Source organism: Chlorocebus sabaeus, chromosome 25 (assembly GCF_047675955.1).
Source record: "Chlorocebus sabaeus isolate Y175 chromosome 25, mChlSab1.0.hap1, whole genome shotgun sequence".
Taxonomy (NCBI): domain Eukaryota; kingdom Metazoa; phylum Chordata; class Mammalia; order Primates; family Cercopithecidae; genus Chlorocebus; species Chlorocebus sabaeus.
Window position 1 is genome coordinate 4,591,075 of NC_132928.1, and position 24,633 is coordinate 4,615,707.

The 24,633-nt window shown below is 34.3% G+C and overlaps 1 protein-coding gene across 4 annotated transcripts in view; it reads right to left on the minus strand.

Moving 5' to 3' along the window:
- DNAH14 (dynein axonemal heavy chain 14) overlaps positions 1 to 24,633 on the minus strand; it is a 528,962-nt gene that overhangs the window by 414,079 nt on the left and 90,250 nt on the right. For 2 of the 4 annotated variants that reach the window (XM_073011492.1, XM_073011489.1), the window contains exons 11-15: positions 20,372 to 20,622; positions 6,133 to 6,262; positions 2,537 to 2,816; positions 1,877 to 1,922; positions 1,683 to 1,780 (exon numbers count right to left, since the gene is read on the minus strand). In XM_073011492.1, coding sequence (XP_072867593.1) covers positions 1,683 to 1,780; positions 1,877 to 1,922; positions 2,537 to 2,816; positions 6,133 to 6,262; positions 20,372 to 20,622 — 805 coding nt within the window. Of the gene's footprint in view, positions 1 to 1,682; positions 1,781 to 1,876; positions 1,923 to 2,536; positions 2,817 to 6,132; positions 6,263 to 20,371; positions 20,623 to 24,633 lie in introns of those variants that run through there. The other 2 variants (XM_073011490.1, XM_073011491.1) reach the window with 2 other exon arrangements.

Consider the following 24,633-nt stretch of genomic DNA (forward strand, 5'->3'; position numbering starts at 1 on the left):
AAACAACTGGGAAAATCCAAATAAAATCTATCATTTCATTAATACTATTATACTAATAGTAATTTCTTCACTTTCATAACTATACTGTCGTTAGATTAAAACATATAAAGAGTATACAGAAGCTCTGTAGTATGTTTGCAACTTACAGAAGTCTCAAATTATCTCATAATAGAAACTTAAATAAAATAGTAGAAACATTTCATAACAAAGAAAAAAGAAATAGAAATAATCGGATGTTTAGACCCAGGAAATCTAAAGATGAAAAACAAAAAATCCAAATGGAAAAAAGGAACATATGGAAAGACCGATAAAAACTTAGTTCTTCAGACTGAAGAGCCTCACTGGATTTTAAGAAAGTTTAACATAGAATTATATATATGACTTTATTATAGAAAAGTTCCTAACTTCAAATGATAAATTACTAGACAGAAATCACAAGTATACAAAGGAAGGAAAATCACAGTAGCATCAGACTTCTTATTTACATTATTAAAAGCTAGAAGGCAGTAAAACAAATTTTGGGCTACTGAAGAAAATGAGTATGGGAGGGGTCATCCTATCAAGACAGCACAGTTGTTTATAATGTCCATAAGTGTATAATGTTGCAAAATACTAACATCTCTGGATTTTACTCAGCAAGAAACCCTTACCAAGCTGATTCAAAATGGACTGGGTAAAAAATTATAACAACTTTGTGATAATTCTTGATTTTAGAACAAGCCCATGTTCTTATGCACATTTCATCTTCATAATACAATGCAAACTTTAAAATAAATATGAGATGTCAAGGGACATACTGACTATATTTTGGCCAGTTTGGGGAAATGGAGTAACTTAATATGTGGTGGTAGTTACAAAGCATAGTGAAAAAGACTGAATTATTGAGACTTGCATAAACAAAATCAAACAATGCATGAGATACCAGATACCAGCTTAGCTTGGAAATAGGAGCCCTCTGAACTCAGCAAACTATGGTGACATGACTGGAGAATGATGCAACATTTAAGAAGTTGCCAAAAGTCCTGCTGTTTAAAGATCTTTGTAAAACTTACTGTGAGAAAAGAATAAATTCTTTGGTCAGGCTAGTAATTGCCTGCAATTTCAGATTGTGTACACATAGCTGCAAAATAATTAAAAGCTCTTTAAGGTAGAAACAGTATCTTTGTTACACTATGACATAAAAGATCTTGCTCATTTGTATTAAGTGTCATAACATTCTATAGAACATAACTGAAAAAATCCAAACCTTGAATATTTTCCTAATTCCCATCTTTTATGCTCTCTAAGGCTACGTGTAAAATTCACACATCATCAAATAATTCGAAATTCACAGTGCCTGATCCCAAGGACTGTGAATTTATGATAGACTAACATTCTGTAACATCTGTCACATCCCTGGGTAAAAGCATCAGATGCCTAAATTTAAGAAAATATTGCCAAAGAAGACAATGCACTTCACTAAGCTTTAAAAACACTTACTCATCATTTACATCAATGACGAGTTGATGGGTGCTGACGAGTTGATGGGTGCAGCACACCAACATGGCACAAGTATACATATGTAACAAACCTGCACGTTATGCACATGTACCCTAGAACTCAAAGTATAATAATAATAAAAAAAAAAGCTAAAAAATTTTTAAAAAAAATAAATAAATAAAAATTAAAAAAAAAACACTTACTTATACATTTTTCCATATTAGTCAACATATTTTGAATTTTTACTGAAAACTCCAATCTGCTGGGATCTATAAAGAGATTTGTAGAAAATTCTGGAAATCTAACAGAGAAAACAATAAAAGCATGTTTCAGAGAAATATAGTAACTACTATATAAAATATAATGACTTGTAATTTTTAAAATGTCTAATACTTACTCATAATACATGTATTTATTCTCAAACTCAGTCTCACTTTCTGTGCCTATTAGAATCCATTGAAAGAAAGAGAGAATACAAAATTGATTGATATTTATGTCAGGTAAATGACAAATTAATATATGCCAGTGCTTTACACATATCCTAAGAATAAACTCAAGAGGTCATTTGAAAGGCAATACTGAAGCAATACACCCCATCCCAAGGCTCTGATTAAAGAGATCTGAGAACAAACATCCTAGATGTTGTTCCTCTTGATGAACGGGGCCCTCAGCTCTGCTTCAGTGAGAAACTGTGTTTGGGTTTTGAGATGAAAATGAATAATGGTGTCATTACTTACATGCACAATAATGATCTGTAAGTTTATCCTTACTTTTAGCAGTATTTACCTTAAGATTTATAAAATCATAATCTACAAATTATAATACACAGACTAGTAAAATGATCTCTCATTTGTTTTTTTCCAGTTGTTAAGATATTTCCCTTCATTCCTTTTTTTTTTTTCCTCCAAGACACAAGGACTCACTGTGTTGCCCAGGCTGGTCTCAAACTTCTGGCCTCAAGTGATCCTCCCACCTTAGCCTCCCAGAGTGCCAGGATTGCAGGCATGAGCCACCACACCTGGCAACCCTTCATTGTTTATAGTCTCAATTGTCTTACCTGAAAGAATATCTTCAAGATTGTAACTAATTTCTTTTGGTTTCTTGGCTTTTGGGAGCAATTCTTCACTTGAGTGTTTTTTGACACATTTGTCTTTGTTTTCTGACATTTCATCTTCAAACATTACACACTCTTCAGGGCACAGGTCAGATTCGTGAAAGTTCTCTTTAGGATTTTCTGAAGAATCACTCTCAGCAGGAATTCTCAAGCATAGATTTACTTCAAATATTGGTGCATATGTTTTTCTCAAATCCTTCCCCACTTCAACACTATTCAAAATCTAATTTAACAGATAATGTGAGGGTGCCAGTGACAACATATAAATTACAGAACATTTAATTTAGACTAATACAGACCAAAATTTTAAATGAGAAATCATAACTCCAGTATAACTGAGTAACACTGTATTATCAAATACCTGAAACTTGCATGTTAGAATAAGTCAATTACATGCGAAATAAATGACATTGTAATGAAGGAGTTCCCCCCAAAATACTGTAAATTGATGACAGAGTTAGTATATCATAGTCCTAGTCACTGAGCGCTTATTTAAAATACAAATTCTTAGGTCCTATCCCCAGAGATTTTGAGTTAAAAAGTCAGAGGCAGGGCCCAGGACTCTTAATCATCTACAAGCTGAACAGGTGACTCTATTGTGAACCTGGGTTTAAGAACTACAAATCAAGAAAACACACTTTAAACTCACTACACTAAGTCCTAGCTCTTCACTTTAATATATATATATATATATACTAATATGGACATCTCCAGTGAAAAACACTAGGGGATAAATATCTCATTTATGTAACATAATTGTTCTTAGGCTCTGTCTGGGCTTGGGTTCTCAATCTACTGCTCCTTCCTACCTTATAAATAATCAGTTATGCTTAAGTTACCTACTGCATATGACTCCTCTGTGTTTCTCAGGGTGATCACTTGAATAATCTGCTGAAACCTTAACCTCTGATTCCAGTCATTAACAAATTAAGGCAGTTAACATTATAAATAAACCTCATAGCACCTTGTTAAGCTGCCGGGGAAAGAGCATGAGTAGATATTGAAGGTGACTTGTAAATCTTAAATGTTCACACAAATGGGTATAGTGTTTGTTCAGGATGATGAAAAAGCTGTAGAAATGGAAAGTGGTGATGGTTGCCTAACACTGAATGTACCTAATACCACCAAACTGTACACCTAAAAGTGGTTAAATGGAAAATTTTATGTTATGTATGTTTTATCACAATAAAAGAAAGTCTACCCAGACAATTCTTAATAAATATATAATGTGCTGCTTAGCTTATTCTGGAAAATAACCTCTAATTAACTCTGGGAATACTGGACCTTAAGCTATATACACCTTCTAATACTACTGCATATAAATATTGTGCATTAAATCATTCTTTAAGTGTAATTATGGTTACAGTGAATCACTATAGTAAACAAGTTACTACCTTCACCTAATCCTCATAAAAACCCCGAGAGACAGAAATTATTAATTTCATTGCACATACCAAAAATTCTGGAAGCTTAATTTGTCAAAGGCTATATTGCTAGCATGTGGTAAGGCTGAAGCTCACTCATGGGTCTGTGTGATCATTATAATATGAACTACCTGGGGCCTGAAAATATTTTTGTAGTGAAGAAATCTCTTAGCTGTTACACTTTTTGCGCCAAGAAGAATCAACCAATAAATAGTTTTATTCCTCTAGATTGTAAACTACAAGAGAAGAATAGCCACAGCTAAATCAAACTATAAATTGTACAGATTACAATGGGGATTAGGAAAGGAAGGAGGAGACAGCACCAATGATTACCAGATCCACAACTTTAGCTCTTATCTCTCGCTTGAGATTCACACCTATGTTTTCAACATTTTGAGTTCTGTACAGAAAAAAAGAGGAGCAAACCAAGGTCAGATACTAGAGGGCAAAGTAGGTGCAAGATGCCCAAACTTGGGCTACGGGACAAAAGTGGACATAAATTTAGGCCACCTTAGTGGCAGTCTGCTCGTTCATGCAGCCTGTGTCCAAATCTCCACTCTGTCAGCCTGCATTGAACACATACATGTGTGTGTGTGTGTGTGTATATATATATATATAAAATAGATGTGTGAATCTTATTGGTTCTGTCCCTCAGGAGAACCCTGACTAATACAAGTTACATGAAAAAATGCTCAACCAAACCAGTAATAAGGGAAATTCAAATTAAAACTTTGGCAAAATGCCATTTCACACCTATTTGATTGACATTAAATATTGATGAGGATTAGTAAGCTTATGGAGCAATAAAAATTTATGAATTGCTAAAGGTCACTGAAACTGGTACAAGCATTTTAGAAAAACAATTTTATGTCACTCAACACAGTTGAAAATAACATGTTTTTACCCAGAAATTTCACACCTTAGCAATAAAGAAAGAAATAGTAACTCTTGTTCATGTATACCAAAGGAGAAATATACAGGAATGTGCAAGGTAGAATTATATGTAATAGCAAAAACAAAAACTGAATATAACCCAGATGTCTATCAACAGTAGAATGGCAAGTGAACTGTTTCATCAGTAAAGGATGAATAGGAGACATGAATACTTTTAAGTTGGGTGAAGCCTACATGAGTGTTTGCTTGTATTTGCAGGTATCATACACTTAATACAAAACATTATAAACATAATACATATGCATTGTACAAAATTTAGACTACCTAGAAATATATATATATGTAAAATTATTCAAGGTTCCTACCACCCACAGATAACTATTGTTAATATTTCGATGCAAATATTTTCAGACTTCAAACTACATAGTGTGTATATGTGTATGTTTGTTTTACTAATACATGTGAATATTTTCCCTTGTCATCAAATTTACCTAAATAGTTTAAAAAGAAAAGATATATATAAAGGCCATATTATAGAAGGCTACTTTTACCAAATAGGATAAGCACGTAACATATAAACTTTAAATCTCAACAAAGTAATAACAACGGAGAGGAAAACAATTCTGGCAAGAAAAGATTTCTTAATGAAAGTTTTTCTAGGATTCTTTCAAGGTTTGCTATTTTGCTTCTCCCATTTTTAAGATAAGAACACAACAAAAATCCATTGAACAAAAGCACAGACAGAGTAGTGTAGCAGTGGGAGGAGGGGGTAGATGCTACTTTAGATAGGGTGGCCTTTCCTTATCATTCCTATGTAAAATAGCATACAACATCACTCCTGCATTCCCTTCTTTTCCATCGTTTTTCTTCACAGTACTCATCACTTTGTTTATCTGTCTCCTCTGGTAAAATATAAGCTCCAAGAGGTCAGAGAATTTGTTATGCCCACTGCTGTTATTTCAGTGCCTACCTAGTTCAGTGCCTCGGACATAGTAAGTACTCAATAAACCACATGGTGAATGAATGAACGAATGAACTAAATGAGATAAGTGCCATTATGGCTTTTTACAGTGGGAACAGGTAAGAGTGTGTATGTGTGTTGGGGAGGGTATGTTGGGCAAGGGGTTGTGGGTATTAACCATAAATCACATTTTAAATTTCAAAATGTATTCATTTTATAGCAAAAAAATCTATGTTTATATTTTTCAAAGATCATTTTACCTCACTAATATCAGAGTCTGTTTTTACTTCTGACTTTTGAACAGAAATAGCATGTGTCTTTGAATTATCAACAAGTTCTTCACAATCATTTGTTGTCTTTCCAGTAGGAAAAGAGTTGTCCTTGAATGTTCTGGATTAAGAAATGGGAAGAAAAAAATCATTTAAAAATCACTTATATCTACATATATAAAGAACATGTACAACTCAACAACAAAAAGCAACCAAATTAAAAAGCAGGCAAAGGACCTGACTAGACCTTTCTCCAAAGAAGATACACAAATGGACAATAAGCACAAGAAAAGATGCTTAATATTACTAATCATTAGGGAAATGCAATCCATAACACACTGAGATATTGTATCACCTCATACCCATTAGGATGGCTATTAAAAAAAAAAAAAACAGAAAATAATAAATATTGGCTAGGCTTGGAAGTACAAGGAGAGTATAGACCACCAAGAAGATTTAACCTAAAGAAGACTACCCCAAAGCATTTAATAATCAAACTCCCAAATATCAAGACAGAGTGATACCCTGTCTCAAATACATAAATAAATAAATAAAGTACAGAGGACAAAAAACAAAACAAAACATTCAACCCTAGAATGGTACACCTGGCAAAAATATCTTTCAAACACAAAGGAAAAATAAAAATCTTCCCAAACAAAACCTAAGGGTTTTGCCAGACACTTATCATCAATACCAGATCTATCCTATAAGAAATGCTAAAGGAAGTGCTTCAATCTGAAAGAAAAGGACACTAATGAGCAATAAGAAATCATCTGAAGGCACAAAACTCACTGGTAACAGTAAGTACACATAAAAACACAGAATATTGGCCTGGTACGGTGGCTCATGCCTGTAATCCCAGCACTTTGGGAGGCCGAGGTGGGCAGATCACCTGAGGTTGGGAGTTCAAGACCAGCCTGACCAACATAGAGAAACCCTGTCTCTACTAAAAATACAAAATCAGCCAGGCATGGTGGCACATGCCTGTGATCTCAGCTGCTCGGGAGGCTGAGGCAGGAGAATTCTTGAACCCAGGAGGCGGAGGTTGTGGTGAGCCAAGATTGTGTCATTGCACTCCAGCCTGGGCAATAAGAGCGAAACTCTGTCTCAAAAAACAAACAAACAAACACAGAATATTATAACTCTGTAACTGTGATGTGTAAACTACTCATATTTTAAGTACAAAGATAAAGAACTGATCAAAATAACTATAAGTTTTCAAGACACAGATTATACAATAAGATATAAAAAGAAACAATAAAAGTTAAGAAGCAAGGAGATTACATATAGAGATTTTATAACTCTCCTTATCTTGTTTGTATGTTCATTTATACAATCAACATTAAGTTGTCATGAGGTTAAAATAATGGGTTATATTAATTGCAAGACTCATGGTAACCTAAAATCTATAAACATACAACAGATACACAAAAAAGAAGCAAGAAATTAAAACATATCACCAGGGAAAATCACCTTCACTAAAAGGAAGGCAGGAAGGAAGAAAAGAAGGAAGGGGACACCACAAAAGAACCAAAAAAACAAATGACAAACTGGCAGGAGTAAGTCCTTACTTAATAATAAGAATAGATGTAAATGGACTCAATTCTCTAATCAAAAGATACAGAGTAGCAGAATGAATGAAAAACCAAGAATCAACCTTCTGCTGCCTACAAGAAACACTCTCCACCTTGACAAACATAGACTGAAAATAAAGCTGCGAAAAAAGATATTCCACACAAATGGAAACCATAAAAGAGGAGTAGTTATACATTCATCAGACAACATAGATTATACAACAAAAAGTGTAAAAAGACACAAAGAGGGTCATTATATAATGATAAAGTGGTCAATTCAGCAAGAAGATAGAACACTTGTAAATATACATGTACCCAACACTGGAGCACACAGATACAAAAAGCAAGTATTATTGACAGAGCAGGAGCACTGTCATCTTCGACAAACACTGCCACTTTAAGTTCCAGCTCCCTTTCTAGCCTTACGCATTTCAAGGAAATCACTTCTCTTCTAATTACATGCAGCCAGAAAGAGCAGATAGTAGAACACAGATAAGACAGCTCAGGCACAGAGGGAGCTGAGGGGAAGGTCTCTTGGGTAACTGCCAAACTTCACCCTCGGACCCCAATAAAACAGTAGGCCTTAATAAGCATATTCCTTTCCCTTCATGCGCACTAAGATAGGGAAGATAAAAGCAGACTCGGGGGGTATGCTTGCAGCTTCTGAAAGATGTATGGGAACAGACAAATGACTCTCTCTCCCAGATAAGCACAACAAAGAGACACAGAAGCAGTCCAAGCCTCTGATAAACTCTCCCACCCTGAATCCTTAAAAACTGTTAGTCTGGGCGGGGCACAGTGGCTCAGGCCTATAATCCCAGCACTTTGGGAGGCTGAGGTGGGTGGATCATAAGGTCAGGAGTTTGAGACCAGTCTGGCCAACAAAGTGAAACCCTGTGCCTAGTAAAAATATAAAAAATTAGCTGGGTGTGGTGGTGTGCACCTGTAATCCCAGCTACTTGGGAGACTGAGGCAGGAGAATCACGTGAACCTGGGAGGCAGAGGTTGCAGTAAGCCAAGATCTCACCATTGCACTCCAGCCTGGGTGGCAGTGTAGGACTCTGTCTCAAAAACACAAAAAAAACCTCTTAGTCTTTAAGAGAGTGGGTCTCTGACCTAACTTAGCCAGAAGGCTCCTCTCAGGTTCGTTTTCCTTGAAATAAATCTGTCTTGACTGGCAAGCCACCCTTCATGTTTCTTTCCTCTTTCTTTAATTCTTACAATTATTAGACCTAAAGGGAAAGATAAACCCAATACAATAATAGCTAGAGACTTCAACACCACACTTTCAGCCTTGGACAGATCATCCAGACAGAAAATCAACAAAGAAACATCAGACTTAAAATGCAGGAAAAACCAAATGGACCTAATAGATATTTACAGAACATTTCATCCAATGACTACAGAATACACATTCTTCTCAGCACACAGATAATTCTCAAGGATAGACCATATGTCAGGTCAAAACACAAGTCTTAAAACATTCAATAACATCAAAATAATACCAAGCATCTTCTCTGACCACAAACAAAACAAAACAAAAACCCTACAAATCAATCAGAGGAGGAATTCTGGGAACTACACAAACACATGGAATTTAACCAACATAACATACCCAAACCTATGGGATACAGCAAAAGCAGTACTAAGAGGGAAGTATATAGGCATAAGTTTCTACCTCAAAAAAACAAAACAAAAAAACTTTCAAATAAACAGCCTAAAGAGAAAAGCAAGAGGAAACCAAATCCAAAGTTAGTAGAAGAAAAGAAACAATAAAGATCAAAGCAAGAAAACTACAGAAAAGATCAATGAAACAAAAAGCTGGTTTTTGAAAAGATAAAGGAAACTGACAAACCTTTAGTCACACTAACTAAAAAAACAAAGAGAGCAAAGACCCAAATAAATAAAATCAGAGATTAAAAAGGAGACATTACAACTTATACTGCAGAAATTCAAAGGATCACTAGAGGCTACTATGAGCAACTACATGCCACAAATTGGAAACCCTAAAAAAAAGGGATCAATTGTTAGACACATACAACCTACCTGCCACTAAGCTAGCAGAAGACAAGAAATAACCAAAATCAGAGCCAAACAGAAGGAAATTGAGACACACACACACAAAAAAAAAACATTTAAAAGATCAAAGAATCCAGGAGCTGTTTTTGAAAAAATTAATAAAAGAGAGGCCACTAGCTACACTAATTAAGAAGAAAAGAGAGAAGATGCAAATAAACACAATTAGAAACAATGAAGGGAATGTTACTACTGACCCCACAGAAATAAAAAAAAAAAAAATCACAAACTACTAGAAACACCTCTGTACACAAACTAGAAAATCTAGAAGAGATGGATAAATTCTTGGACACATACACCCTCACAAGACTGAGCTGGGAAGAAATTGATTCCCTGAACAGACCTTTAATGAGCTCTAAAATTGAATCAGTAATAACAGCCTACCAAGCAAAAAAGCCCAGGACCTGATGCCCACTCTCACCACTCCTATTCAACATAGTGCTGGAAGTCCTGGCCAGAGCAATCAGGCAAGAGAAAGAAATAAAGTGCATCAAAATAGGAAGACAGAAGTCAAACTATCTGTTTGCATACAACTTGATTCTTGATCTATAGTTTCAGCCCCAAAGCTGCTCCTTCAGCTGATAAACAGCTTCAGCAAAGGATACAAAATCAACATACAAAAATCGCTAGCATTCCTATATACTAACAACAATCAAGCCAAGAGCCACATTGTGAATGAATTCGCATTCACAATTACCACAAAAAGAATAAAATACTTGGAAATACAGCTAACCAGGGAGGTGAAAGATCTCTACAATGAGAATTACAAAACACCGCTCAAAAAATCAGAGAAGACACAGAAATAGAAAAACATCCCATGTTCATAGGTAGAATCAATATCATTAAAATGGCTATACTGACCAAAGCAATTTACAGATTCAATGCTATTCCTATCAAACTATCAATGACATTCTTCACAGAATTAGAAAAAATTATTTTAAAATTTATGTGGATCCAAAAAAGAGCCCAAATAGCCAATGCAATCCTAAGCAAAAAGAACAAAGCTGGAAGAATCACATTACCCAACTTCAAACTACACTACAAGGCTACAGTGACCAAAAGAGAATGGTACTGCTGCAAAAACAGGCACATAGAACGATGCAACAGAATAGAGAGCCCAGAAATAAGGCCCCATATCTATGACCATCTGATCTTTGACAAAGCTGACAAAAACAAGCAATGAAGGAAACACTCCCTATTCAATAAACGGTGCTGAGATAACTGGCTAGCCATATGCAGAAGATTGAAGCTGGACTCCTTTACACCGTATGTAAACATCAATTCAAGATGGATTAAAGACTTAAATGTAAAACCCAAAACTATAAAAACCCTGGAAGAAAACCTAAGCAGTACCATTTTGGACATAGGAATGGACAAAGATTTAATGACGAAGACACAAAAATCCATTGCAACAAAAGCAAAAATTGACAAACAGGATCTAATTAAACTTAAGAGCATCTGCACAGGAAAAGAAACTATCGACAGAGTAAACAGACAACCTACATAATGGGGGAAAATATTTGCAAACTTTGTATCTGACAAAGGTCTAATATCCAGCATCTATAAGGAACTTAAATTTACAAGAAAAACACAACCCCACTAAAAAGTGGGCAAAGGACATGAACAAACACTTCTCAAAAGAATACATACAGCAGCCAATAAGCATATGAAAAAGAGCACAATATCACTTATCATTAGAAAAATGCAAATCAAAACCACAATAAGATACCATCTCACACCAGTCAGAATGGTTATTATTAAAAAGTAAAAAAATAACGGATGCTGGTGAGGTTGCAGAGAAAAGGAACCCTTATATGCTGCTGGTGGGAGTGTAAATTAGTTCAACCATTGTGAAAAACTATGGCGATTACTCAAAGAGCTAAAAGGAAAATTACTATTCGACCCAGCAGTCCCGTTAGTGGGTACATACCCAAAGGTATACAAAGCATTCTACCATAAAGACACATGAACACCAATGTTCACTGCAGCACTGTTCACAATAGCAAAGAAATGGAATCAACCTATATGCCTATCAATGACACACTGGATAAAGAAAATGTGGTATATATACACCACGGAATATGATGCAGCCATATAAAACAACGAGATCATGTGTTTTACAGGAACATGGATGGAGCTAGAGGTGACCATCCTTAGCAAACTAATGCAATAATACAACCAAATACTGTATGTTCTCACTTATAAGGGGGAGCTAAATGATAAGAACTTATGAACACAAAGAAGGAAACACAACAGACACTAGGGTCTACTTGAGCCAGGAAGGTGGAAGGAGGGAGAGGGGCAGAAAAGATCATTATTGGGTATTGAGCTTAATACCTGAGTAATGTAATAATATGTACAACAAACCCCCACGACACGTTTATTTATGTAAAAACCTTCACATGTACCCCCAAACCTAAAATAAAAATTAAAAAAAAATTAAACTGAGAAGTCTTTCAAAAGAGTCTCACATTACCTAGAACTCTACACCCAGTGAAAATATCCTTTATAAATGATGGTGACATAAAGTTCTTTTTCAACAATTAAAAACCAAGGGAACTCTTTCCCAGCATTACCGCACTGGAAGAAATACTAGATTGTTTTTCAGGAAGAAGGAAAATGACCCCACTCAAACAGACACAAGCAAAAGGAAAAAACACAAGAAATGGTAATTACATGGATAAACATAAATGGATATTGACCATTCAAAACAATACTTTTAATGTCTTCTGGAGTTAAAATATATGAACAACTAAAAATGTATTTATAATATAGTAAAAGAATGCTGTAAAAGGCAAGAGGAAAATAAATGGAGTTGAAGAGTTCTAAAGTTTTAGCAGTATCATGGAAGTGATAAAAGTAACAAAAATAATTTGTATTAGCCTGTAAGAAGAGCTGCTTTTAATCAGTTTTTTCATTCTTTTAATATTTTTCCTTCTCTTAGCTTTTTAGACATCCTATCACTATCTTTTAGTGGTTACTCGAGAGCATGGGTCAGCAAAGCTTTTCTGTAAGGGACCAGATAGAAAATATTTTACGTTTTGTGGACCATATGTGGTGGTCTGTCACAACAACTGAATTTTGCCTTTGTAGTGCAAAAGTAGCTGCAGACAATGGGTAAACAAATGGGCGTGGCTATAGTCCAACAAAACTAATTTATAAAAACTGACTGCCACAGGATTTGGTCTATGGGCTATATTTTGTTGACACTTGGTCTAAGTAGAAATTCTTAAATTGTCTACCAAAGAAAAGTTATTACAACTGATAAGTGAGTTTAGTAAGGTTACAGATATAAGGTCAATATGCAAAATCAATTGTATTTCTTTATACTAGCAATGAATAATTAGAAACCGTATTTAAAATAGGGTACCATTTTTAATACTATCAAAATATGAAACAGGTAGTTTAAAACAAAAATGTGCAATATTTGCACACTGAGTTCTATAAAACACTGATGAGATAAATCAAAGAATATCTAAATAAAGGAAAAAGTATACCATATTCAGGGCTTAAAAGACTGAATATTGTCGATTCTCCCCAAATTGATCTATATATTCAATGCAATCTCAATCAAAATCTCAGTAGGCCTTTTGAATAAATCTGCTAGTTAATTATAAGACACATATGAAAAAGTCAATGAATTAAATAGTTAAAACAATTTTGAAAAAGAAGAACAAAGCTGAAGAATACACACTACCTGATTTCAAGACTTAATATAAAATTATAGTTATGAAGACTGTGAGATATTGGTGAAAGGACAGATTCACAGATCACTGGACTAGAAAAAAGCATTCAGAAATAGACTCACGAATATATTTAATTAATCAATTTTCTACAGTATGTTAAGGTAATTGTCTGGAGGAAGACTAGTCTTTTCAACAAACTACTGGAGGGATTAAATACCTACATATAACAATATATACCTCAAACCACACCTGACACTATTTGCAAAAATTAACCAAAAAAGGATCACAGATACAATATAATATTCAGAAGTATAAAATTTCTAAAAGAAAATATTGGAAAAATTCATCCTGCTGTTGCATTAGGAAACAATGCTTTAGATCAGATATCAAAAGCCCAAACCTTTGAAAGAAAAAATAGTTAAACTGGACTTCATAAAAATTAAAAACTCTTGTTTATCAAAAGACACTTAAGAAAATTAAGACAATTTATGAACTGGGATAAAACATTTGTAGAACACAGATATCATGTAATTTTTACATGTATAAATTCCCTCTAAGCACTGCCTTTGCTGCCTATAGTAAGGTTTGGTATGTTGTGCTTTCATTTTCATTCATTTATAAAACCGGATTTTATTCTAATTTGCCTTGTGATTTCTGCTTTGACTCACTGGTTATTTAGGAGTATGTTATTTAATTTCCATGTATTTGTGATCTTTCTCAAACTTTCTTCTGTTATTGATCTCTAATTCTAATTTATGTTCTAATTTATGTTGGTCAGAGAACATACTTTGTATGATTTTAATCATTTTAAGTTTATTTTGTTTTATCACCTAACATATGAAGACTTTTACTTTTTGAAACACTCTCCACTTGGTATCCACGGGTTGCAATGATGATTTAGGATTAGTTTATTTTATAACAAATTCTTCAGAAACTTTTAGGATGGTAGAAAAGACATTTATTATTTATAGGTTTGATCAATCACATTATGTCTTATGCTATTTTCTTATCATTTTACTGTTGTCATACTCTCCTCACTTTTTCAAATATGTTTCTTGTTCTGTAGGGTATATGATATACTTTTTAGGGATCACTTGACCACCCTTTCTTCTTGATTTCCTCATTAACTCCTATCAATGAATCTTCTCCCAGACCAGATTCAGTCTCACAATACCCCAAACATCTTCTTTGTGGCATTTATTGCAATGTTAAATATATTTGTGTTGTCAGTAGATTAAGCTCTCTCCCTTCCTCTAGACTGTAAACTACATTAGAGCAAAAACCGTCTATTTTGCTCAGCATTGTGTGTCCAGGATCTAACAAAGTATCTGACAAGTGATATGTGCTAAATAAATAATACTTTATTTTTAATGTCAGGTTTATTGAGGTATAATTTATATCCAGTAAAATTCATGCTTCTCAGATATGCAGTTCTAATGAATTTTGTCAATCATACACAGTTAACCACTACAATCACAATGACTAAATGTAGTACATTTCTGTCATCTAAAAAGTTGTATCAGGCACCCTTATAGAAGGTACCTCTCACCCCCACCTAGCCCATGGCAATCACTGATTTGATTTCTGCCCTTCCAGTTTTGGTTTGTCGAAATTTTATATAAATGGAATCATCTAATATATAGTGTTTTGAGTCTGGCTTCCTTCACTTAACATTAGAGATTCATTCGTGTTGCATAAGTATAATATTTCACTCATTTTTATTGCTGAGAAGTACTCCACTTCATGACTATCCACTCACAGATATTTAGATTATTTCCAGATTTGAACAATTATGAATAAAGCCATTATAAATATTTACATATGTTTTTTTTCCGTAGAAAAGTGTTTTCTGTTTTTTAGGGTAAATGGCTAGGAGGAGGCTTGCTAGATTATAGGGTAAACTTATGTTTATAAGAAATTGCCCAACTGTTTTCCAGAGCATCTGTATCCTTTTGCATTCCCAGCAGCCATGTATTAGAGTTCCAGTTGCTCCTCATCCTCATGAGCACTTTGTATTGTTGGTATTGTTTTAGCCATTCTAGCAGGTATGTGAAAGTGTCTCATTGTGATTTTAATTTGCATTTCTCTAATGTCTAATGATTTACAGCATCTTTAAAACACAAAAAGTTTGCAATCTGTTTCTTCTTAGATGAAATGTCTGCTTACATCTTTCACCCATTTTAAAATTAACTTGTTTGGGATTTTTTTTTAATTGACAAGAAAATCAATAAAACCAAAAGTTGGTTTTTAAAAAGATCAACAAAATAAACAAACGTTTAACTAGACTGACTAAAAAAATAAGAGAAAAGCCTCAAATTACTAAAATCTGTAATGAAAGAGAAGATATCACTATTGACCTTACAGAAATCAAAACAATTATAAGTGAATACTATAAACAACTGTATACCAACAGTTTAAATAAGTTAGATAAAATGGACAAAATCCTAGAAAGACATAAATTACCAAAATTTTATCAAGAATAGAAAACCTAAACAAATCTATAACAAGTAAAGAGATTTAATTAGTAATTTTAATACATCCCACACACACAAAAGCTGAGGCCCAGACTTCACAGATGAATCTTTTAAGTATTTCAGGAAGAATTAACACCAATCCTTCATAAAATTTTCAGAAGACAAGTGGTAATAACGCTACCCAATTCACTCTATGAGGTGAGTCTTATCCTGAATCCAAAACCAGACAAACACATCACAAGAAAACTACCGACCAATGTCCTCTACGAATATAGATGTGAACATTTTCAACAAAATAATAAACTGAATCCAGCAGCATATACGAAGGATAATAAACTAAAATTAAGTGGGATTTATCCCAAGAATGCAAGATTGGTTCCATTTATGAAAATGTATGTATGTAATATAATATGCTATATTAATAGAATAAAGTAAAAGACACATGGTCATCTCAACAGACACAGAAAACAAAAAGCATTTGACAAAATCCAACACTATTTCATGACAAAAACATTCAAGTAAGACAGGTGGTGATATGGTTTGGATTGCGTCCTCAACCAAATCTCATGCCAAATTGTAATCCCCAGTGTTGAAGGAAGGGTCTGGTGGAAGGTGACTGGATTAAGGGGAAAGATTTCCTCTGTGCTGTTTTCATGATAATAAGTTCTCAAGAGACCTGGTTGTTTTAAGGAGTGTGTCGCACTTCCCCCTACATCTCTTCCTCCTGATCCAGCCATGTAAAACATGCCTGCTTCCCCCTTCACCTTCTGCCATGATTATAAGTTTCCTGAGGCCTCCCAGACATGTTTCCTGTACAGACTGTGGAACCATGAGCCAATTAGACTTCTTCTAATTACAAATTACCTAGTCTCAGGTAGTTTTTTATAACAATGTGACAACAAACTAATACAGATGAGAAATTCCTCAACCTGATAGGAAGTATCTGTGAAAAACCCCCGGGCACATCACACTTAATGATGAAAGACTGTATGTTTTCCTCCTGAGCTCTGGAACAAGATAGGGATGTTCGCTTTCACCATTTCTATTCAACACTGTAAAGTACTTACTAGACAGGGGAATTAGGCAATAAAAAGAAATAAAAGGTATCAGATCGGTAAAGAAGTAAAATTATCTCTATTTGCAGATGACATGATTTTGCATATAGAAAACTCTAAACAATTAATTTTAAAAACCTATCAGGGATAATAAAAAAAGTTCAACAAAGTAGCAGGATATGAGATCAATATACAAAAATCATTTGCATTTCAATATGCTGGCAATGAACAACCAAAAAAGAAAATTTAAAAATAACTCCATTCACAACAGCATACAAAATGATAAAATATTTACAAATAATTTTAACAAAAAAATGCATGACTCATACACTGAAAACCACAAAATATTGAAAGAAATTAAAGAATGCCTACATAAATGGAAAGACAGCCCATGTTCATGGATTAGAAGACTATACTATTAGAATGAAAATACTCCCCATATTTATCTCCAGTTTTGATGCTGTCTCTATCAAAATTCTAGCTGAATATTTGCAGAAATTGTCAAGGTGATTCTAAAATTCATATGAAAATGCAAGGGACCCAGAACAGCCAAAACAATGTTGAAAAAGAAGAGCAATGTCAGAAAATTCCCAATTCCCAATTTCAAAACTTACTACAAAGCTATAGTAATCAAGACAGTATGGTACTGACATAAGGACAGACATGGAGCAATGAAATGAAATAGAGTGTCTGAAAATAAACCCATACACTTTTAGTCAGCTGATTGTCAACTCAGGTGCCAAGACAATTCAATAGAGAAAGAAATAGTGTTATTCTTTTCAACAAATAGTACTGGGACAACTGGATATTCATATACAAAAGAATAAATTTGGACCCCATCTCAAACCATATACAAAAATTAACTCAAAATGCATCAAAGCCTAAATGCAAGAGCTAAAGTTATAAGATCTTAGATAAAAACAAGAGTAAATCTTCAAGACTTTGGATTATGCAATGATTTCTTAGATACACTTAAAGCACAATCAAAGTTAAATTAAATAAAAATAAAATTAAAAATTAAATAAAAATTAAAAATTAAAAACTTTTTTACTCCAAAGGATACTATTAAGAAAAGATGACCCGCAGAATCTAATAAAGAAAGAACTCTTAGAACTCAGCAATCAAAAGACAAATAACTCAGCTGGGCATGATGGCATGAACCTGTAGTCCCGGCTATGAGGGAGGCTGAGGTGAGAGTATCACTTGAGCCCAGGAGTTCAAGACAAGTCTGAGAAACACAAGACCCCAACTAAATAAATTAATTAATTAACTAATACAATTTTAAAATGAACAAAGATTTTGAACAGATATTTCCTCAAAGAATGTATATAAATGGCCAAAAAGCACATGCAAAGATGTTCAACATCATTAGTCATTATGGAACTATTATACCAACCAATATTGTTAAGAGGTCAATGGAAACAGATTCAACAATGATTGATGCTTTTTATCAGACATTTACTGTGTTTATTCTCAAACAACATTATGGCATAGGTATTACTGTTACCTTCATTTTATAGATTAGAAAATTGAAGTCTAAATTATTTATTTATTTATTTATTTATTTAGTGATCATGGCTCACTGCAGTCTCAACCTCCTGGGCTCAAGCGATCCTCCCACCTCAGTCTCCCGAGTAGCTGGGACTACAGGCATGCAGTATCACGCCTGGCTAATTTTCTTAGGTTTTTTTTTGTTGTTGTTGTTGTTGTTGTTTTTTGTAGAGACAGGGTTTCACTTTGTTGCCCAGACTGGTCTTGAACTCCTGGACTCAAGTGATCCTCTCACCTCAGCCTCCCAAAGTGTTGGGATTACAGGTGTGAACCACTATGCCCAGCCAAATTTATTCAATCTCTGTTGGGTTAATAGCTCAACTAAGTAAAACTAGCAAGAGTCAAATCAGAGATTAAAACCGAGGTGGTCTGACTCCACAAAAAGATGTGCTTAAACCTATATATATATATTTGAGATAAGATCTCTGTTGCCCAGGCTGGAGTAGAGTGGCATGATTACAGCTCACTGAAGTCTCAACCTCCCAGGCTGAAGTGATCCTCCCACATCAGCCTCCCAAGTAGCTGGGACCACAGGTGTGTGCCAGTGCCACTGTGCACAGCTAATTTTTGTATTTTTTGTGGAGACAGGGTCTCGCCATGTTGCCTAGGCTGATCTTGAACTCCTGAACTCAAGTAATTCATCCTCATTGGTCTCCCAAAGTGTTGTGATTACAGGCGTGAGCCACTGGGCCTGACCTATATATATTCTTCCTGTAACATAAAAAATGCATACAGGAGACACTGTGTTTGAAAAACGCGCTATAAAATAGTACACTAGGATTACAACAATGGAAAACCATATAGGAAAAGACTATAAAAATAATATAAAATGATAAGATGTTGTAATTAAGTGATAGAATGAAGGGTGATACTTGTTTTCTAAATTTGCTATAATATGATGAATTAATTATAATAATATCTTTCAAAAACTATGTTAAGAATATAAAGACCTCTCCTAAACACACACACATATTGTTTTAAAGGAAATAAAATTATAATGCACTAAATAGTTGTGTTCTTACATAAGTTAAAATCCTGGCACTGACTCAAACCAGTTAGAAGTCCTTAGATAAGTGATGTTAGCTCTGTAGATTCAGTAATAATTAGAAAAACAAAATATTATCTTGAATAATCTTTAAAATTTTTTGAATTGATATATTTTCAGCTATCTAGTTATAAAACTTTAATTAGCCTAAAATGACATTATTAAATTTTGATAAATAAAAATTAAAGCATGCCATCATTTCAATTCATAGTCCTGTTTCACCAGCTACAAAGTATGCCATCATTTCAATTAATATTCCTGTTTCACCAGTTATGGTAGATATATCTAGTTGTTGAAAATAAGAAAATACTTTGTTTTTAACAGTAGTGTTTAGTTCCAATTGGACTTTGTAGCTCCTTCCAGAATTCTCACATTATCTTTAAAAACTAACTCTGACCTTGGAAGACAGAGTATACTTAGATGCAGAATTGCCAGATATAACAAATAAAACATATATTTGCTAAATTATCAGAGAAATCTGAATTCCAGATAAAAAATAATTTTTAACATAGGTAATACTTAAAGTATACTAAAAATTATGTATCGTTTATGTGAAATTAAAATTCTACTGGGCATCCTATAGCACCAATATTAAGTAAGGTATTACTAAATAATAATTTCTGTTAATAGCAAAAATGAGTACACGTACTCTGCCACCAGGAGAATTTTCAAACTCTAGCTTAAATTATTGAATATTTCCTCCATATGTGGCAATATGTTAAAATATTATAATTGTAAGTTACTTTTTGAGTTCAAAAAAATAATTTACCTGATGAGATTTTCATTCTTTTTTTCCACTGAAAATGGCATTCCAGCAGAACCATTAAATAATTCCAAAAGTAGTGTGACTGCAGTGTTCATAAGTTGACGAATGAGTTCCTGAAATATGTAGTCAATCAGCATTACAAACTTGAAAAATGTTTCTAATAAACGTCTATATTTAGGCAACTTGAAATGTGTTGTGTCATCTTCAGAGAGTTTTGACTCAAAATACCTTTTGATTTCATTCTTTTCTGCAACCTACAATTAAAAAAACAATTGAGAAACAAGTATTGATTTTCTTTGTTTATATGATTTCTAGTTTACAACAATTTTTACCAATATTAACTTTAATTAGATGTAAATGTTAAGAATTGATAGTTTAATACCTCAAGCAAAAAATGATTTAAAGGGTAGGCCCAAAAAAGCAACATATGAATTAAAATAGAATTCTAAAAATTCTTTAAATAATACTAAAGAAGCCAAAAGAGGAAGGACAGTGGAAAAAAAAAAAAAAGACAGAGGAGACTAACCAAAAACAAATAATAAAATAGCAAATCTAAATTTAACAACATGAAAATCACATCGTGTTTTTACTTGTTTGTTTTGTTTTTATTTGTTTCTTTGTTTTTTCTTCTACTTTTATTTTGGGTTCTGAGGGTACATATGTATGTTTGTTACATGGTTAAATTGTGTATTGCTGAGGCTTGGGGTATGAATTATCCCATCACATGGGTAGTGAGCATAGTCAACAATAGTTTGCCTTCTAACCCATACCTTCCCCTCACCCTCCTCCCTCAAGCAGTCACCAGTGTCTATTATTCCCATCTTCCTGCCCATGTGTAACAAAGTGTATCTCCCACTAATATGTGAAGATATATGGTATTTGGTTTCTGTTCCTGTGTCAGTTTGCTTAAAATAATATCCTCCAGCTGTACCATGCTGCTGCAAAGGACATGATATCATTCTTTTCACGGCTGGGTGGTATTCCATAGTGTATATGTACCACATTTTCTTTATCCAGTCCACCAATGATGGGCGTCTAGGTTGATTCCATGTCTTTGCTATTGTGAATAGTGCTGAAACAAACATAAGCATGCATGTGTCTTATTGGTAGAACGATTTATTTTCCATTGGGTATACACCCAGTAGAGGGATTGCTGGGTTGAATGGTAGTTCTCTCTTAAGTTCTTTAAGAAATCTCCACACTGCTTTCCACAGGGGCTGAACTAATTAACACTGCTACCAGCAGGGTGTTTCCTTTTTGCCACATTCTCACCAGCAGCTATTGTTTTTTGACTTTTTAATAATGGCCATTCTCATTGGTGTAAGATGTTATCTCATTGTCGTTTTAATTTGGATTTCTCTAGTGATCGGCGATCATGAGTATATTTTTAATATATTTGTTGGTTACATGTATGTCTTCTTTTGAGAAGTATCTGTTCATATCCTTTGCCCATGTTTTAGTGGAGTTACTTCGTTTTTTGTTTGTTGGGGTGTTTAAGATCCTTATAGACTCTGGATGTTAGAACTTTGTCAGATGCACAGATTGTGAATATTTTCTCTCACTCTGTAAGTTATCTGTTTACTCTGTTGATAATTTCGCTTGCTATGCAGAAGCTCTTTAGTTTCATTAGGTCCCACTTGTCACTTTTGTTTTTGTTGCAATTGCATTTAGGGACTAGGTCATAAATTCTTTGTCAAGGCTGATGTCCAGAATGGTATTTCCTAGGTTTTCTTCTAGGGTTTCTATTGTTTAAGGTCTTACATTTAAGTCTTTAATCCATCTGGTGTTAATTTTTGTATATAGTGACAGAAGGGGGTCCAGTTTCAATCTTCTGAATATGGATAGCCAGTTATCCCAGAACCATTTACTGAAAAGGGAGTTCTTTCCCCATTGTTGTCATTGTAGACAGTGTGGCTTTATTTCTGGGTTCTCTACTTTGTTCCATTGGTCTACCTGTCTGTTTTTGTACCCTTACCATGCTGTTTGGTTACTGTAGCCTTGTATAGTTTGAAGTTGGGTAGCGTGATGCCTCCAGCTTTGCTCTTTTTGCTTTGGATTGCTTTAGCAATTCAGGTTCTTCGGTTCAACATGAATTTTAGAATAGTTTTTTTTTTTTGAATTGTGAAAAATGATGTTGGTAATTTGATAGGAATAAGATTAAATCTGTAAATTGTTTTGGGCAGTATGGCCATTCTAACAATATTGATTCTTTCTATTCACGAGCATGGAATGTTTTTCCATTTGTTTGTGTCATCTCTAATTTCTATCAACAGTGCTTTGTAATTCTCATTGTAGATATCTATCATCACCTTGGTTAAATGTTAGATATTTTATTCTTATTGTGGCTATTGTGAATGGCATTTATTTGGCTCTCAGTTTGGATGTTTTTGGTGTATAGAAATGCTACTGATTTTTGTACATTGATTTTATATCCTGAAACTTTCCTAAAGTTGTTTTATCAGATGTAGGAGCTCTTGGACAGAAACTATGTAAGATTTCCTAGATAGAGAATCATATAGTCTACAAACAGATAGTTTGACCTCTTCCTATCTGAATGTGTTATGTTTCTTTCTCTTGCATAATTGCTCTGGCTAGAATTTCCAATACTGTGTTTAACAGGAGTGGTAAGAATTGGCATCCTTTTCTTGTTCCAGTTATCAGTGGGAATGGTTCCAGTTTTTGCCTGTTCAGTATGGTGTTCACTGTGTGCTTGCCATATATGGCTCTGATTATTCTGAGGTTTGTGGCTTCAATGCCTAGCTTGTTGAGAGTTTTTAACATGCAGGGATGTTGAATTTTATCAAAAGTATTTCCTGCATCTGTTGAGATGATCATGTGGCATTTGTTTTTAATTCTGATTACATAATAAATCACACTTATTGATTTGCATATGTTAAACCAACCTTGCATTCCAGGAATAAAGACTGCTTCTCCATGGTGAATTAACTTTTTGAGGTGCTGCTCGCTCAATTCAGTTTGCTGTACTAAGTTGATAATTTGTGCATCTATGTTCATTAGGGATATTGGCCTGAATTTTTCTTTTCTTGTTGTGTCTCTGCCAGGTTTTGGTATCAGAATGATGCCAGCCTTATAAAATAAGTAACAGAGGAGTCCTTCCTCCTTGATTTTTGGAAATAATTTCAGTAGGATTGGTACTAGCTCTTATTTGCACCTTTGGTAGAATCAAATCTATCTGGTACAGGGCTGTTATGGTTTTCAGGTGTTTTATTACTGATTCAATTGGTCTATTATTACTCTTTATTGGTCTGTTCAGGATTTCAATTTCTTCCTGGTTTAACCTCAGGAGACTATGTGTTTCCAGGAATTTACTCATTTCTTCTAGGTTTTCTAGTTTGTATGTAGAGAGGTGTTCATAGCAGTCTTTGAGAATTTTTTTTTTTTTTTGAGACAGAGCCTTGCTCACGCAGGCTGGATTCCAGGGGTGTGATCTTGGCTCACGGCAATCTCCACCTCCTGGTTTCAAGCGATTCTCCTGCCTCAGCCTCCTGAGCAGCTGAAACTACAGACACGTGCCACCACACCTGGCTAATTTTTGTATTTTTACTAGAGATGAGGTTTCACCATGTTGGCCAGTCTGGTCTCAAACCCCTGACCTCAGGTGATCTGCCTGCCTCGCCCTCCCAAAGTGTTGGGATTACAGGCATGAGCCAACTTGCCCAGTTGAAATTTTTTTTGTATTTCTCTGGGGTCAGTTATGATGCCACCTTTGTCATTTCTGATTGGGTGTATTCGGGTCTTCTCTATTTTTTTCTTTATAAATCTAGCCACCAGGCTATCAAACTTGTTTAATCTTCTGAAGAACCAACTTTCGGTTTTGTTGATCTTTTGTATGGATTTTCATGCCTCAATTTTGTTCAGTTCTGCTCTGATTTTTGTAATTTCTTTTCTTCTCCTAGCTTTGGCGTTGGTTTTCTCTTGTTTTTCTGGTTCCTTGAGGTGCAATCATTAGAGTCGTAATTTGAGATCTTTCTAACTTTTTGATGTAGGTGTACAGCACTATAAACTTTCCTCTTAATCCTTCTTTAGTTGTTTCCTGAGTATTCTGGTATGTTGTGTCTGTTTTTAGTTTCAAAGAATTTTTTAAAATTTTTACCTTAATTTCATTCTTTAACCAAAAGTCACACAGAAGCTTGTGCTTGAGCTGTGGTCCAACAGTGTGGTTGTTATGGTTTTGATTTTTGTGATTTTGTTGTGACTTGCTTTATGGACAAATATGTGGTCAGTCTTAGACTATGTGCCATGTG